The 14,969-nt window shown below is 56.5% G+C and overlaps 1 protein-coding gene across 4 annotated transcripts in view; it reads left to right on the top strand.

Moving 5' to 3' along the window:
* The window catches only part of FAM53B (family with sequence similarity 53 member B), a 126,655-nt gene that overhangs the window by 38,666 nt on the left and 73,020 nt on the right, over positions 1–14,969 (top strand). For 3 of the 4 annotated variants that reach the window (XM_088842412.1, XM_088842413.1, XM_055424433.2), the window contains exon 2: positions 8,798–9,051. In XM_088842412.1, the coding sequence (XP_088698538.1) occupies positions 8,974–9,051 (78 nt within the window). In that variant the 5' untranslated portion in view covers positions 8,798–8,973. Of the gene's footprint in view, positions 1–2,026; positions 2,161–8,797; positions 9,052–14,969 lie in introns of those variants that run through there. The other variant, XM_088842411.1, reaches the window with a different exon arrangement.

Here is a 14,969-nt window from a genome sequence, read left to right as displayed (position 1 = left end):
CCTGAATAATGTCCTTCCTCCCCCTCCTCTTGAAATGCTATTTGCTTAAAACAAAACAAAACAAAAAACAGCAGATCCCTCCAGCGCTGTGAGAGTGACTGTGTAAAGTTCCAGAGAACAGAGTCCCAGTTTGGTTCAACAGCTCTTTGAACCAAAGCAAGGGTTTTGCTTGCCCTCCATCAAGACAGCCTCATGAGGGAGCCTGGGCCACTTTGCTCAGCGCAGGGCCGGGGGTGGGTCCCTCTCCCGCTGGGTGGCGTGGCCGCTCATCCTTCCCCCAAGACTAGGCCTTTGGTGGCTTTTGACTACCTGGAGGTCTAGCCCAGGGAATGCCGATCACCCTAGTTATTGCAGAAAACACCCCCCCAAGGACACACCTTACTCTGGGATGAGGGATCAGAGATGGGGTGAGCATGCTGCCTCTAAGGACAGCAGATGCTTTATTCTCACAGCTCAGCCCCCCAAGAATCCCGGGTAGCCATGAGTAGCCAGGCCGTGCTGCCTCTCTGAGCCGAGTTTCCTCACCTGCCACAGGTGGATGGGAGCCCGAGTGCCCGTGAGGCTCAGTCGTGGATTCGATTATCCGGCCACTGCACCTCCCACGAGGTGAGCCTCTTCTGTGACCTGGTAGCCAGTTCCCACATGCTGGAGGAGGGCCCCCTCTGTGCTGGAACTGTGCTCACCTGGGGACCTCGGTCCCCCAGGCACCTCTTCAGGGGCCCCACTGTGCAGACCTTTCCTTCCTTAACTCCCCACTCGAGGGGGCTGACTTCTTACAGATCACAAAGCTTAGCAAAGTCACACGAGTGTCCAGGGTGCCACAGCCCGCCCGGGACTGAGCCGGGAGTGATTCTGGACCTTGCGTCCAGCACTCGTCCCCCAGCATGTTACTGACTCCATGAACAGCCACGGATCAGGTTCCTGCTGTCGGAGGCTCTCTGTTGAGGCCAGAGGAGGCCAGCGGCAGGTCCACACCCAGACAACACGCCTGGAGGGGAGTGCTTGCTGGAGCGCCCTGGAAATGGACTTGGAGAGAAGGGCAGGGTGGGCTGTGGGAGCCCAGCGAGATGCGGGTGGTGGACTCAGAATCTGATGTAGCGAGGAGCCGGCACCGCTGCCCCAGGCCTGGGGGCACCCTGGCTTCCCTGGAAGGCCCTTCGTCTCCTCCTGGCACCTGCATGGCTGCACGTCCGTGCATTTGGGGCGGGGAAGCAGTGCCTGTGTGCTTTCGCCCCCACCTTCCCGCCTCCCCACTCCCTGCCTCGGTGGGACCCCTAGTGCCAATTCTATCGTTAAGTCCAGAAGGTTGAGGTGTGGCCTGGGGCACCTCGGGAAGAGCTTATGGAGAAGGGGTGTCTTGCAAACCCAGCGTCTGTGCTTCAGTATCTGGTCCGTTTGAGAAGTCAAATATTTGTGGGATAATTATGATAAATGTTAACAGATCCTGGAGTAGAAGCCTCGGTGGTTAAGACAGAGACTTTGGAATCCATCAGACGTGGCTGAATCCTTGTTTCACCCTTCACAGCTGGGTAACCCTGGGCCTCAGCTTGACCCTCTGTAAAATGGGAAAACAGCAGTGCCCACTCGGAGGACATGGTAAGCCTGAGGGCCTGAATGCTCTGGTGGTTCAGACAGTAAAAGACTCTGCCCGCAGTGCAGGAGACATGGGTCTTCCCTGCGTTGGGAAGATCTCCTGGATTCGGGCATGGCAACCCACTCCAGCATTCTTGCCTGGAGAATCCCATGGACAGAGGAGCCTGGTGGGCTCCAGTCCGCGGGGTCGCAAAGAGTCAGACATGACTGAGCGATTAACATTTTATTCATGCTCTGTTGAAGGTAGACCCCGCGTCACCTGTTAATTTCCACAGACACAGACCAGGAAGCTACTGGGGAGACGGTGGATAAAAGGTTATTTTTTTGTTCTCTGTTGCCTCTGCTGTGGAGTTGCCTTAAATCAGTGATATTTGGTGTCGAGCATGTCCTTGGTGTTCAAGTATTGACGTAAGAGGTTTCATCTGTCTCTCTTTTTCTGTCAGCGCATTGCAGGTGGTGAAGGCCTCACTCTTTGATCGGTCATTTTTCAGTAGGACCTGAAGACTTGGGAACCTCGTCTAAGGCAGTTTAAGCGCTCCACCTGCGTCTGGGAAACACATTCTCCAGGCATGTCCTCTCATTGAAACTGCAGACTCTTTTTCCAGTATCAGCTCAGTCTGGGAAAGTACAGGCTCTTGATAAAAGTTCCTAGGCAGCTTTTAACTTTTTTTCCTTAAACTCAGACGTCTTCGCTACACAAGCCGCAAGCAAAAGGCCTCCCCAGGCAGATTTAATTCCCTTCTCTTGGCAGAGGTGGACCTTGACTGCGACCACAGGATTCAGTCTGTCCTCTCCACCCTTCCAGGAGTTTGTCATGGGATCTGGCAACAGGCCGCATGGCCCCCTGAAAGATGCACTTCCTCAAACGTTCATAAATTAGCTTCCAGAGCCTGCCCACAGATTGCTTCTGTCACACCAGCAGCTGAGAAGTCACCAAAGCTGAGAAGTGCACGCAGACCTTGCAGAATTGCTGTTTCTCTCCCATTTCCTTTGGTTAACAGGAGGGGGAGGGACACGGAGGCTGTGAGGGGAACGGCTTGCTCAGGCCATCGGGAAAATCACTGTCAGCGGCGAAGGTTATGTTTAGGTTTTGCTCTGAGTCCTGTGTTTGGGGTGGTGAGATATTCTCCTGCTATAAAACTAACTTGCACAAGTAGTAAACACAGGATAAGGATATTAAAAGAAGGAAACATTTAATTGGGCGAGTTCCAGTGTGGTCAGTTTCTTTTCAAAGGGTAACTCTTCAAAACGCATTACAGAAGCATTTGGTAAACTCCTGTAATCTTCTGAAGAGTTATATAGAATTTGAGAGTTTACAGAACTTTTTGCATATATAAAGGAATTTGGTGTGCACTGGGCAGGGTTCCCACTCCCCAGAAGCTGAACGTCTCCAACCACAGTGACAGCAGACAGCTGGGTTCAGGGGCTTGCAGAAGGCACATTGCAGGTTGGAAAACAAAACCAAGAGAGTTGCTTGTTAGGAAAGGCTCGTGTGACAAAGCCAACTCATCCCCTGTCTCTGAAGCACCCTGAGGAGGCAGACGCCTCACCATCACCCCTTCTAGGCTGCAGGATCTTGGGCAAATGCTTGATTAATTTTCCCGGAGCCTCAGTCTTCTCTTCTGGAAAATGGGAATCCTGTTAGCGGCAGCAGCTGTTCGTGGGAATTAGATGACATGAGAAGAGCCAGCCTGTCCTTGGTGCTCAGGGAGCTGGAGGCTGGAAGCACAGCTGTGAATGGGCAGGTAGAGGAGGACCCGGCGCCAGGGTGCCAGGGGGCTGGGTTGAGGCCTCTTGTGGACTCCGGGCAGTGTCACTTGCTGCCCATTGACCATCCATGGGTACCCTGGGCAGTGGGCACCGATGTCTGGGGCCTTCTCTGTGCTGCGCTGTTGTGTGCCTTTGCTTAACCTAATTCTCCCGGCAGCCCACAGAGCAAAGGTGTTGTCACTTTGGTTTTAAAGATGAGGAAACTAAAGTCAGGTGACTTGCAGGGTGATGGCGAGGCTTACCTGGTCCCTTAGCACGCGTCCTTACCCCACCCTGCACACGTCCTGTACAGGCAGTGGCAGCCACGTGGGCCCCTTAAAAAATTTTTTTTCATATGTCTGTGCAGTGTAATTCACTCCTTGATGTGTGGTTTTATGAGTTTTGATAAATGCGTTGATGGAGTGGACTTTTTCCATTTAAAAGTGTGACAGCAGGAAGGGACTTCCCTGGCTGTCCTGTGGTTGAGGCTTCGCCTTCTGATGCAGGGGTTGTGGATTTGATGCCTGGTCGGGGAACAAAGGTCCCACGTGCTTCGTGGCCAAAAAAACACAAAACAGAAGCAATATTATAGCAGATTCAATAAAGGCTTAAAAAAATGGTCCATATTAAAAAAAAAGAGTCTTGAAATAAAATTTTGACACAAGAAAACATTTCTTTTTCTTCTTTCATTTTGTATCTCTGTGAGATGAGAGATCTGTTCACTAAACTTGTGGTCATCATTTCGTGATGTATGTAGGGCAGACCATAATGCTGTACACCCAAAATGTACACAGTGCCCTGTATCAATGTATATTAATAAAACTGGAAGGAAACATTTGTTTTTAAAATTTGGGATCATTGTAAATTCTCATGTAGCTGTAAGAAATCGTAGAAAATGCTGTGTATCATTCACTCAGCTTCCCCCAGCAGTTAGCACATTGCAAAACGACAGAGCAAATTGCAAACAGGAAGTCGACATGGATGCATTCGAGATGCAGAACATTTTCATTGCCTCGAGGGTCCCCACCCTTTTCATAAGCACAGCCTCCTCCCTCTCCCACCCGCCTTCCCAAGTGCCCATCCAGACCCTCAGCAGCAACTAAAGCTAGTCTTCCATTCTGTCCCTTTGTCATTTCAAGACCGTTACATAAATAAGAGTCGGGCGGTAATTAACCTGTGGAGATTGGGATTGTTCACGCAGCATAATTCCCTGGAGAGTCATCCAAGTAGGTATCACTAGTTCGTCCCTTTCCAGTGCAGAGGGGCGTCCCACGGCGTGTCTGTCCCACAGTCTGTTTAGCCAGTCACCCGTTGAAGGACATCTGGGTTGTTTCCTGGTTTTGGCTGTTATGAATAAAGCTGTTATGAGCATTCATGTGCAGGGCTTTGTGTGAACATAAGCTCTCATTTCTCTGGGTTACGTGCCAAGGAGTGCGCTTGCTAGGTTGTATGGGAGTTGCTCGACGGGGCTTTGAAGGATGCATTTGGGGTGGAGAGGCAGGTCGGTGGGGCTTTGCTGCAGGTGGGCTCAGCTCACCCCTGAGACCCTGGGTGGGCTCCTTCCTCTGTGTGTAAACTGTTTTAGTCACATCTGCCGTGTAACTAGTGAATACAGAGCATCTGGCCCACAGTCGGTGCTGAGTAGACGGGAGCCGTTCTGAGTACGGGCTCAGAGAATACCAAGCAGGCCAAGGCAGGGTCTGTGCCCCACAGACGAGCTCGGCAGGTCTTTCCCTTGCTGCTTGTGGGCTCTGAGGCACCTCCTTCTTACCTCGGGTAGAGCTGTGCACCCAGTTGTCCCTCAAAGGTCAAGTTCCTGGCTTCTGCCTGTGCAGTCCCTGGCCCTGTTCTCAGACTGGGCTCTGAGTCCCTGGATGGGCATTGGCATTCCCCAGTGAGCTTGGCCAGGCCCATGCCACGGATCAAAGGAATCCCAGGGAATTCCACATGGTGCCAGGCTCTGCCGGTCTGGATTTGCCTCACAGGGTCTGAGAATGTGCCCAGATTATTTCAAAAGTTGCTGCGATTCAGCCTGGTTCCAGAAACGTGTGACGCTCCTGGTGTAGTCAGGACACCCTGCGAGGTCTTGCAAATGGTTCAAGAAAACAAACAAAATGCCTGTTTCAACTGATGAACCCCATCAACTCCTTGGGGACCCTCCCCTGAGCCTGGCATCAACGCCTTTGGTCTGGTGTGACTCTTGTCTTTCCAGCCTCTTGTCCAGCTGCTGCCCTTCTCCACGTACCCTGTGTGCCCGCCACCAGTGGTCTGATGGCCCCCGCCCCCACCACATGCAGGCCAGGCTGCCAGGCTTAGCTCATGCTTCCCTCTTCCCAGTTGCCTTCTCCCTTTCTCTTGAAGTCTTACCTATGTTCTTTTTGATCAAAAAGGTGTTAATATGCTTACATGCACCGGATGAAATAAACAAGCAGCACGTGTATGTGTGTGTGTGTAAGGCTGTACGCCCAAAGAGTGCCTCCCCGCACTGCAGGACCACGTGGTTTTGGGGCCACACTGTGCTCCTCTCCTCGCTGTTTTCGTGTACAGTGAATCTCGGGGAGTGTGTCACGTCGGTACCACTGGAATCACCTCGTTAAAACCGCGGTGCGGTGACGTGGTGTCATCAGTTTGCGCAGAGCCCTGTGATTTCTCTTACCGGTCGCCTGCTGGTGGCCGTCTGGGCTGTCCCCACTCCCGGGCTCTTCCAGCAGTGCTGTGTGTCATTGGCCCCTGTGCGGAGGGGTCTGTTTACGACTCGGCGCCGGGTCCCCCGCTCCCTGCCCCTGGTAGCAGGGGTGCCTGTGTCCCCAGTACTGTCTTTCCACGACTCCTCTGAGGACAGGGCTTGTGCAGGACCTCTTCCTCCTTCCAGCGCCTGCCGTGTTTACTGACTGCCCTGCTGCTGCTGCTGCTAAGTCGCTTCAGTTGTGTCCGACTCTGTGCGACCCCATAGACGGCAGCCCACCAGGCTCCCCCGTCCCTGGGATTCTCCAGGCAAGAACACTGGACTGGGTTGCCATTGCCTTTTCCAGTGCATAAAAGTGAAAAGTGAAAGTGAAGTCGCTTCAGTCGTGTCCGACTCTGTGCGACCCCATAGACGGCAGCCCACTAGGCTTCCCCCATCCCTGGGATTCTACAGGCAAAAGAGTACTGGAGTGGGGTGCCATCGCCTTCTCCAACTGACTGCCCTAGTTTCCAGGAATACATGGTCCTGTATTGTGCTGTCTCTGTGAGCCCTGGCCTTCTGTAGGGGCTCTGCTGGGAGTAGGAACACGAGAGCCAAGACAGCTGCACCACCACCTCTGTCCGGCTTTGTGCTTGGTACACAGCGGCGGCATCAGATGGGGTAGCTTGTTTCCATGGTGATAAGACTTCCACAGCATCTTTCTTACTGTTTTCACCACAGGGATCGACCATAATATAGCCAGTCCCCTCTAGATGGAACCTTAGCTTTGAAAAGTTTTAGCTTTAAAATTCTGCCTTTTAAAAATTTTTTTCAGAGGACAGATGGTTGGGTGTCCATTGCTGAGAAGAGATCAGGACTCACAGGCTCCCCCATGAAACTGGTGGCCGTGGCTACTGTTTATCGAGCGGTTCTTCAAACGAGCTAGGGCTTCTCACCATGCAAATGGCTTGAATTCGTATTTTCTCATGATGCAGCCATCTTCTGAGGCAAGCTCTGGTGGCAGTCTTCAATGGTGAGAGGAAATCAAGGTTCAGAAAGGAAGTAACTTGGCAAAGGGCACTCAGCACATTTCAAGAGGTGGGATTCCGGCCCAGGTGTGCTCGGCTCAGAACTGAGCTTATAACCAGTGAACCCTCCTGCCTTGCTAGGAGGAAGGGCCTGGGGAGGGCGGGTCACCCTGGGCCTGGGGCGATGGTTGGCGGCCCCAGAGCTGAATTGAGGTTGCACCCGGAGAGCGGTCAGCCGCCATCAGGCCCGGTCTCCGACTCTGAGCTGCACAAAGGGTCCCTTTGAAGGGGGAGGCCAGGGCACCCCTCCGGGCGCTCTCCTGCACTCATGCCCCCCCGACCCCTGCTCCCAAGCCAAGTGTCCTGGGGGCTGGCGGGCATTCCTGGCTCGACATCCTGGCCAGACTCGGACGAGTGATCTGAAATTCTTTGCTGGGCCAGATGATACTTGGTCAGAACGTGTGTCACTTCTGGATGGATGTGGCTTTGAAACAGGTCTCCCGGTGTGACCTGGGGACCCCGCCGGGCCTCCTTCCTGAACAGTCAACCCTTTGAAAATGTATTGATTTCCCCCACTCCCCTTCCCTGATTTTGCACTTTGGATGAACCTTGTTTTCGAAGAACAGTAGTAGGTAATTTTCCTGTGCTTGCCAGCTGGCCTGTAATTGAGCAATTTCAATAACACCCACTGTAAAGTCTAATCGAAGTAAACAGGAAAATATGATTTACGATCTGGACAGCAAGTAAATACCAGGGTGCAATTAATTTTTACACAGAGCAGCAGATTCTAAAACATTTTCCTGCACTGACCAGTTTGTTTTTAATTACAGATTAGGAGCTGCTTTTTATGTATTTATTTTATGATTTTTATTGTTTTTTTTTTTTTTTTTACTTTTTGATGGTGATCTTCTGGTTCTGTGGATCTCTGTGACTTTCTCTGAAGGTGTCACCTTCAGAGGGGTGGGATGGAGATAGGATCAGAGGAATTAATTGTAAGGAGTGGTTCTCCCAACATGGGCTGCAGGCTGCACCCTTTGGGCATTTGCTTGGTGGGAGATGATTTTGGGTCGGGGAGATATTCTGGGCTGTGTAGAATAATGATGAGAGAGGGTCCTGAACTGCTGGAGCTCAGAGGGGTGTGTGCAGGCCTCCCCCGCCCCCCATCCAGGTCTGTGGTGTGTTTTGGCTCATTCTGAGGAAGGAGACAGGTATGGAGATGCCTCTGCTGCCCACGTGTCACTGGAAATGGGATGCTTCCAAGGACGGGAAGCACATGCCCTCATAGTTCTTCCAGTAGCTTCTCTCCAGATGTGGGTGGAAAGCAGGAGTCACCGCTGGCTGCCCAATGGCCAGCGGCATGGGCTTCGACCGTGGGCTGGGTGAGCGTCCGACAGCTGACCTCGGGCTGTCTGTAGGGCCAGCTCCGCCTAGGAGGTCACAGGGCCTGGGCACACTTTGGGGGTGAAGCCCTGTGACCAGCCAGACCCCAAGATCTGTCTTAAAAAGGTGCCACGGCTGAGCTGAGAGTCACTGCTGTGCCTACCAGGGTGTTGGCTTTAGGGACACTCCAGGGCCGGCACGGGGACTCCCAGGAAGGTGATTCTGGCCTTCGTGTCCCTCCACACCCCCCAGAAAACATCTCAGTTCAGTGATGAGGCAGTTCCATTCTCCAGCAGGGTCCCCACCTGGAGCGGGGGCTGTTTCTTGGGCCCCGCCGTCTTCCACAGTCCTGAGTCCCTCTGCCTTTCTTTTATCTTTCCAGAGAGCTGACCTCACTCCGCCGTTTCCTGGAGGAGCCCCACCCCGATGGGGAGCAGCCTCTGCTAACATCATCGCCCGGGAGACGCCCCAGGAGGTCGCCTCTGCCCCCCCCGTCTGCCCACCTGAAGATGGCTCGTGCCCACCCTGGGCTGGTGCCCAGCGCCTGAGGCCCTTACCATGGTGATGATCCTGAGTCAAAGCCTCGACAAGCAGGGAGCTGACCCCGTGGCCTGCAGGACCTTCAACCCTGAGCCGGTAAGGACCTGGTGGCCTCATTTGGAGGCCCGATGTCCCAGTGGGGCTGTGGACTGAGCAGGCAGGCTTAGCAGACTGAGTCCAGAGGGCCCGTGAGCAGAGCTCTGGGAGGTGTGAATACAGGGGCGATGGGGCCGTCACCCAGAGCCTGGCTCTGTCCTCGCCAGCAGGGAGTAGATGGCCCAGGTGGAGTCCTCTGGTGAGCGGTGAGGGGAGGCCACCCTCCCACCCCCTGGGGAATAGCACCAAGCGGGGGTCTGCCGCCCCTGCCAGGCCAAGACCCACATCCCTCCTGGTCTCCACCCACTAAGGTAGGTGGTTTCCAGAAGGTGGGGGGTGGTACCAGGATAAGGCCCGGCCTTCAAAGGGCGGTCGGAATAAGAGTTGCCATCTCAGAGATGTCAGCAGTGGGAGCCGGTGGAGAAGGAGGGTGTGTCCTGGGGGCCCAGGTGGTGGGCCCAGTGCTGGCGGCCCTGCACAAGGTTCTTCTCTGACCAAGAGGGCTGATGAGCTGGAGCAGAGAAGCAGAGATCCCGGCCTTCTTAGACCAGGAACAGAACGGCCTCCCGTCTTCCTTCCAGCCCTCCTTCCTCAGAAGTGGGGGGGCTGCCCCATGCTGAGGAAGCAGAAAGCAGTCCCACTCGGGCATGAACACTCTTGCGGTAGTGGGCCTTGCAGATGGCCCATCCCCAGGACTCTCTGCCGCTTCTGTGGGCAGGGCTTGGGGCACCCCTCCTGGCGCCTTCACAGCCCCCTGTGAGACCCCACATTAGTGCCTCTCGTGGGCTTCCTCCCCCGATGCCTCCCCAGCACCCACGCCGAGAGTGGGCAGGTGGGTCTCAGGTCCTTGCAGGAGCTTGTGAAAGTCACCAAGACCCGCGTCCACCCCGCAGGGCTTCACTGGGCACCGCAGGCCAGAGGAGCTCTGCGGGATGAGCCGGTGTCTGTCCGTCACCCCTTCCTTTTCCAGTTTGCTTTGAACGTGTCTCTCCATAGACTTGTTCCCATCATTCCCGCTGCTTCCCCTCTGGTCCTGCCTTTGTCCTCTCTTGCCTGGACTCTCATGGGAACTGGCCCCTGCTTCTGGCTCCTTCAGCCTCTTCTCCAGCAGCAGCAGCTGCGGGAGATGCAGGTCAGAGCGGCCCTCCTCTGCTCAAGCTGAGCAACATGTCAGACCCTCACTTGGATGGATGGGGGCTGGTGTACCCTGGCCCCCGTGACCGCTGGGTGCTTTCCGCCACTTTCCCCCCTCAGTCTGCACACGCCTCGCTGGCCTACGTGCCTCGGGGCCCGTGTGCTTCCTCTGTGGCATGGAACAGCCCCCTGAGCAGGGTTCCCTCCCTTCTTTCCTCCTTTTCTTGGGCCACTACACCCCTCCCTTCCCATGTGCCCTCTGTCCCCTTTCCCTGGCCTTTTCCCTTCCCGGGCACCACCAGCCTTGCTCACGTTTTGATCTTGTTCCCTGAGTTGATTCCTGCCCCAGAACGCGAGCTTCGCCAGCAGGGACTTTTGTCTGTCTGGCTCCTTGCTGACCAACTCAGTGCTTGACCCTGGGCCCAGTTCATGGTAGGTGCTCAGGGGACCTTGGCAGAGGGAGGGGATGTGGGTCCATGGAGCCAGGTTCTCAGCTCGGCCTCGTTGAGTCCCTTCTCCGGTACTTAGCTTCCTAGCTCAGGGGGTACAGGTATGAGTTGATCCGCTGGGTGTGTGTTTTCTTGGTGTAATGAAAGCACCTCGTGTGGAGTAGCTCTAACCAAGATGAGACGGCTCTCAGGGTGCAGGCCTCCTCGAGGTCCCAGGGGACCCCACATTCCCGCCTCCCCCCGCAATCTGGTTCCAGCTGTGCTGTTGCTTCAATTGCCGCTGAACTTGGTTCCATCTGGAGGTGGGCCGGCCTGGGCTTGGCTGTGGAGCTGGTTCCGGGGCCCATGGGCCTGTGGTCAGCTGGGCCGCTCTTCCAAGAGACAGGGCCCGAGCCCCTGCCAAGGAGGTGGGCGGTCTCCCAGCCCCAGCCAGGGAAGGAAAAAAAAACTTCTCAGAAAAAGAAAAAGGAGCGACAAGCCAAGGGGAGCAAATGGCCACTGAAGGGGGCCCGGCAGTTGCTTTTGGAGAGGGGCCTCTCCTGTGTCAGCCTGTGGGTGCATCACGGGCCTGGCTGGTTTCTGCCCTCACAGTGGGGTGGAGGCACAGTGAAGGCGAGGGGGCCAGGGCCTGCGGGGGGCCCCCCAGGGTGCCCTGCTGCGGGGTGGGGGCTCGTCTGGCCTCCACCTCCCCGACCAACAGGAAACAGGGGGTCCAGGGGCAGGGGGGCACAGACGAGCAGGACGCAGGCTTCAGGTGCAGGCCCCGTCCACCACCAAGGCCTTCACACCATCCCCCGCCCCCCGCCGCCTGACTCCTGAGCTGCCACCGGCCTGGACTTCCTTGGGAAGAAGCTCGGGCCATAAACACCAAAGAAAGACCCCCCCAGATAAGACCAGCCAAGTGATGACAGCCCCAGAACGTGAGATCAGCTGATTAGAATCCGCTCTGCACAGCCAGCCAGGGCGAGAGGAAGATGGGGGTTTAGCTCTGACTTCCTAAACTAGTCGCATCGTCCTGGGTAAATACCATCAAGATAATGACAGGAAAGAGGGAAGAGCTTTCCTCTTTTGTTTTCTAATCAGACTAAGAAGATACCAGAAGTTGGGGTTTCAGATGGAAAAAAAAGGGAATGGTGAATCACCCCCAGGCAGCTTCAGAATTAGGGAAGCGAGAGGCCCTGCAGTGAGGTCAGAGCCTAAAAAACCTGCAGGTGAACGTCCCCTGGGGGCTTGGAGGCAGCGGGAGAGGAGAGGCTTGGGCACCGCCCCTGCTGCAGCCAGGCCCCGACCTGTTTGCTTAGAGGGTCCCTGACATGGTTTCCTAGTTCTCCTTTTTTCTATAAACTAAAACACTGGTGACAGCGTGACCGCCCTACTCCCCAGGGAGGTGAGAAGACAGAAAAGGGGCTGAGAGCCCCGGTCTCGCCTCCCCCCTCCCCTGGGGGTGGGGGGCGGCGCAATGACTCGGTTCCCCTTTCCCCCACTTTGTCCAGTCGCCTTCCTTTCCCCCGTGAGTGGCCCTTCCTCCGAGTGTGCTAACATTAGCTGCTGCCGCTGGAAGGCCGCCCAGACATCTGACCTCGGGGCCAACGTTCCCCGAGCTCCTTCCCGCCCGCCCACGTTCCTGCCGAGGGCCCGTGGTCCCTCCTCTCCGGGCAAGCCTCCCGGCCCCCTTTTCTGGAGTCTGGAGACCGGAGGGAGCTTAGGGTGCCCTGCTCCTTGGAGGACAGGGCTGGGGAGTGGTGGCGTTGGAGGGTGGACAGAGGCTGGAGGGGTGCTCTGGGCCACCTCACTCTCCTCAGCCTGGAGGTATTTCCGGCCACAGCAGACACTCAATGTTTGGAGCAGGTCCTTGCTTCCACGCTTGTCAGAGGAGGACGCCGAGGGCCTTGCCCAGCAGGAGAGTTCAGGGGCCATGTGAGCTTCTCTGGGCACTCAGGCTCTTCCCCCGTCCTGCTCACCTGGAGTCAGCATCCGGCCCAATGCGGCCCCAGCCAGGATCCCAGGCTGGAATCCCGAAGCGCGCAGAGCCCGAGGCCATCCCAGTCTGCACCCCCACTATCCTGGGGCAGCAGAGACCACCCCCCACCCCCATGGCTGACCTGCAGCCTGGGAAGCCAGGGCGCCCAACCTGCGTCCCTCAGCCTCCACCCCAGGGCGCCTCTTCCTTCTCAGCTTCTCTTCTTGTCCTGCCTTAGCCTCCCGCTTTCCGTCACCCAGGGTCTCACCCTGTTCCCTTCTGGAGGCTGGAGCACCGCCCTTGTTACCCCCGCAACGCGTGAGCGTGGGCCCGTCTGCGTCGCCCCAAGGCAGCAGCAGCAGCAGCAGAAGGAAGGGTGACGTCATTGCCCTAGTCTGCAGAAGGAAGCCGCAAAGATGTGTGGTGATGGCCAGAGAGGAGCTCGGCCATTTTCTGTCTGAGCTGGCTCCTCATTAAATGATGACCTGAATTGTGTCCTATTTAAGTCAGGGCTTTTCAGTCAGACAGACGGCCCCTGGAACCTCCGTTTGGTCTCAGACTTCTGTCATTCCTATGGAAGATGTAGTTCCAAGCCTTCTCTGCTGATGCAAGGAGTCTCCCAGACACCAGGCTGTGCCCTGGTAGGGGGTGGGGTGGGGCTCAGGAACAAAGGCTTCGAGCCCCGGGAGCAGCACTCGTCGTCCTGGGGACACAGCCAGGGCCCCGCGTTTGCGCTCGTGTGCAAACCCCGAGTATCTTCTGAAACCTCAGATGGTGAGAGCTTCCCCCCGCCCCCGGGGGGCCGGTTGGGCCTCACCACATCGTTGTCCACAGAGCGATGGGCTCATCAGCCTTCGCACAACGGGTGCAGAGGGCTTCGAGGGGTTGGGGAGGCTGGCTGCAGAACAGCACAAAGCAGTGGGGATAGACCGGCCCTGGACAACCTGGAGTCCAGGGGGAACCCTCGGTGCTGGGCCCAGGGAGTGTGGCCAGAGGCCGGCGTGTGCACGGGGCCCTGGGAAGCCATGGGTTATGCGATGTCCTGGCCTGCCTGCTGCCAGCCCAACCTTGTGGACGGGGCTTAGAAAGCGAGTTGGGGACCCTGATCTTTTTCCTTTCTTTCCCCCAACAGGAGGCAGAAGCCCCAGGGGGAAGTAGTTAGCTCATGACTCTCTTAGCCCTTTTCTGACCTTAAAGTTGTTACCTGTTAGTCACCGTTTCTCTGCTGCTACTTGGATGGGGTTTGTCTCCACACACAAACCAGTTTGAAACGAGCATCACACAGAGAAGGAAGGAAAGGAAGAGGGAAAAGCTGCATTTTCAGGTGGGACAGGAGGGTGGGGAAACTCCATTGCCCTCTACACATCTCGGCCAGTTTCCTTTTATCTTTTGAGTGAAGCAGTTTTCACCGACAGTACGCTTCCTCACGGTACTGGAATCCTCTGCCCAAACGCCGCTTTGAGCGGTTGCGTCATATCCCTTCAAGTGGCCAAGCCTACTTCCCCCGTTAGCCTTCTTGAAGACCCCCATGAAATCGGCCAGGGTTCCTCAGGGCCACCTCCCGCTGGTACACACACCGGAAGAGAATCCACTGGCATGATTGAGAGAGACTTGGGAGAAGAGCTGGGGACTGAAGTCCCCGGGAAGGGCAGGGACAGGCCCTCTGGGAGGACTGTGGCGGCAGGCGGGGGCTCCCCGTTGGTGGACCGGCCCAGCACCCCTTTGGTCCGGGGGTCAGAGCCCCAGGGCAGGCATGTCCGGTCAGCCAGGCCTACCCTGTGCAGTGCAGGGGGTTGGGGTGGGGGTGACATCCTACCAAGACACTGCCCAGTGGGGAGGGGAGGAGCCCTAGTGCAAAATTGGGCTGTTGTTAGCAAAAGAAGGGCGTGCACCGCCTGCCGTGCAGTTTCACACTCAGCACGGTGGTGAGCGGCGGTGGGGGTTGTGCCAGGATGGGACACGGAGAAAGTGTCCCTTCTTGTCAGCTCTCCACGTATGTGATGGCCGATCCCCCTGCATCCCGGGCGCAGAGTCAGAGGCTGTCTGTGTGAGGGGGTGCCAGGCGGCCCAGGGTCGGGGGGTTGCCTCTGACTTTATCTAGCTAATGCTGTCCCCCTCCCCCGCCGAGTTGCGACTTGGCAGGAGGCCAGTGATTTGGGAGGGCAGCGGGTTGCTTCCAGGGAGAGTCCTTTTCTGTTGGCCCTGCGTTCACCAGGCATGTGGTAGCAAGGGCAGGCTCGTGCTGACCGTGGGCTGCAGTGGCGGGGCGGCAGAGAAGCCCCGGGGTGCCCACCCTGGGCGGGGGATGCTGTGGACTGGACCGCGGCCTCAGGGAGGCTAGATCTCAGGGGCGAGTGGAGTCTGAGCCCAGAAAC

This window comes from Moschus berezovskii, chromosome 12 (genome assembly GCF_049115385.1).
Source record: "Moschus berezovskii isolate FMDL1 chromosome 12, NW_MosBer_1.0, whole genome shotgun sequence".
In the NCBI taxonomy this organism is placed as follows: Eukaryota; Metazoa; Chordata; class Mammalia; order Artiodactyla; family Moschidae; genus Moschus; species Moschus berezovskii.
This window is presented reverse-complemented; position numbering and strand designations above follow the sequence as displayed.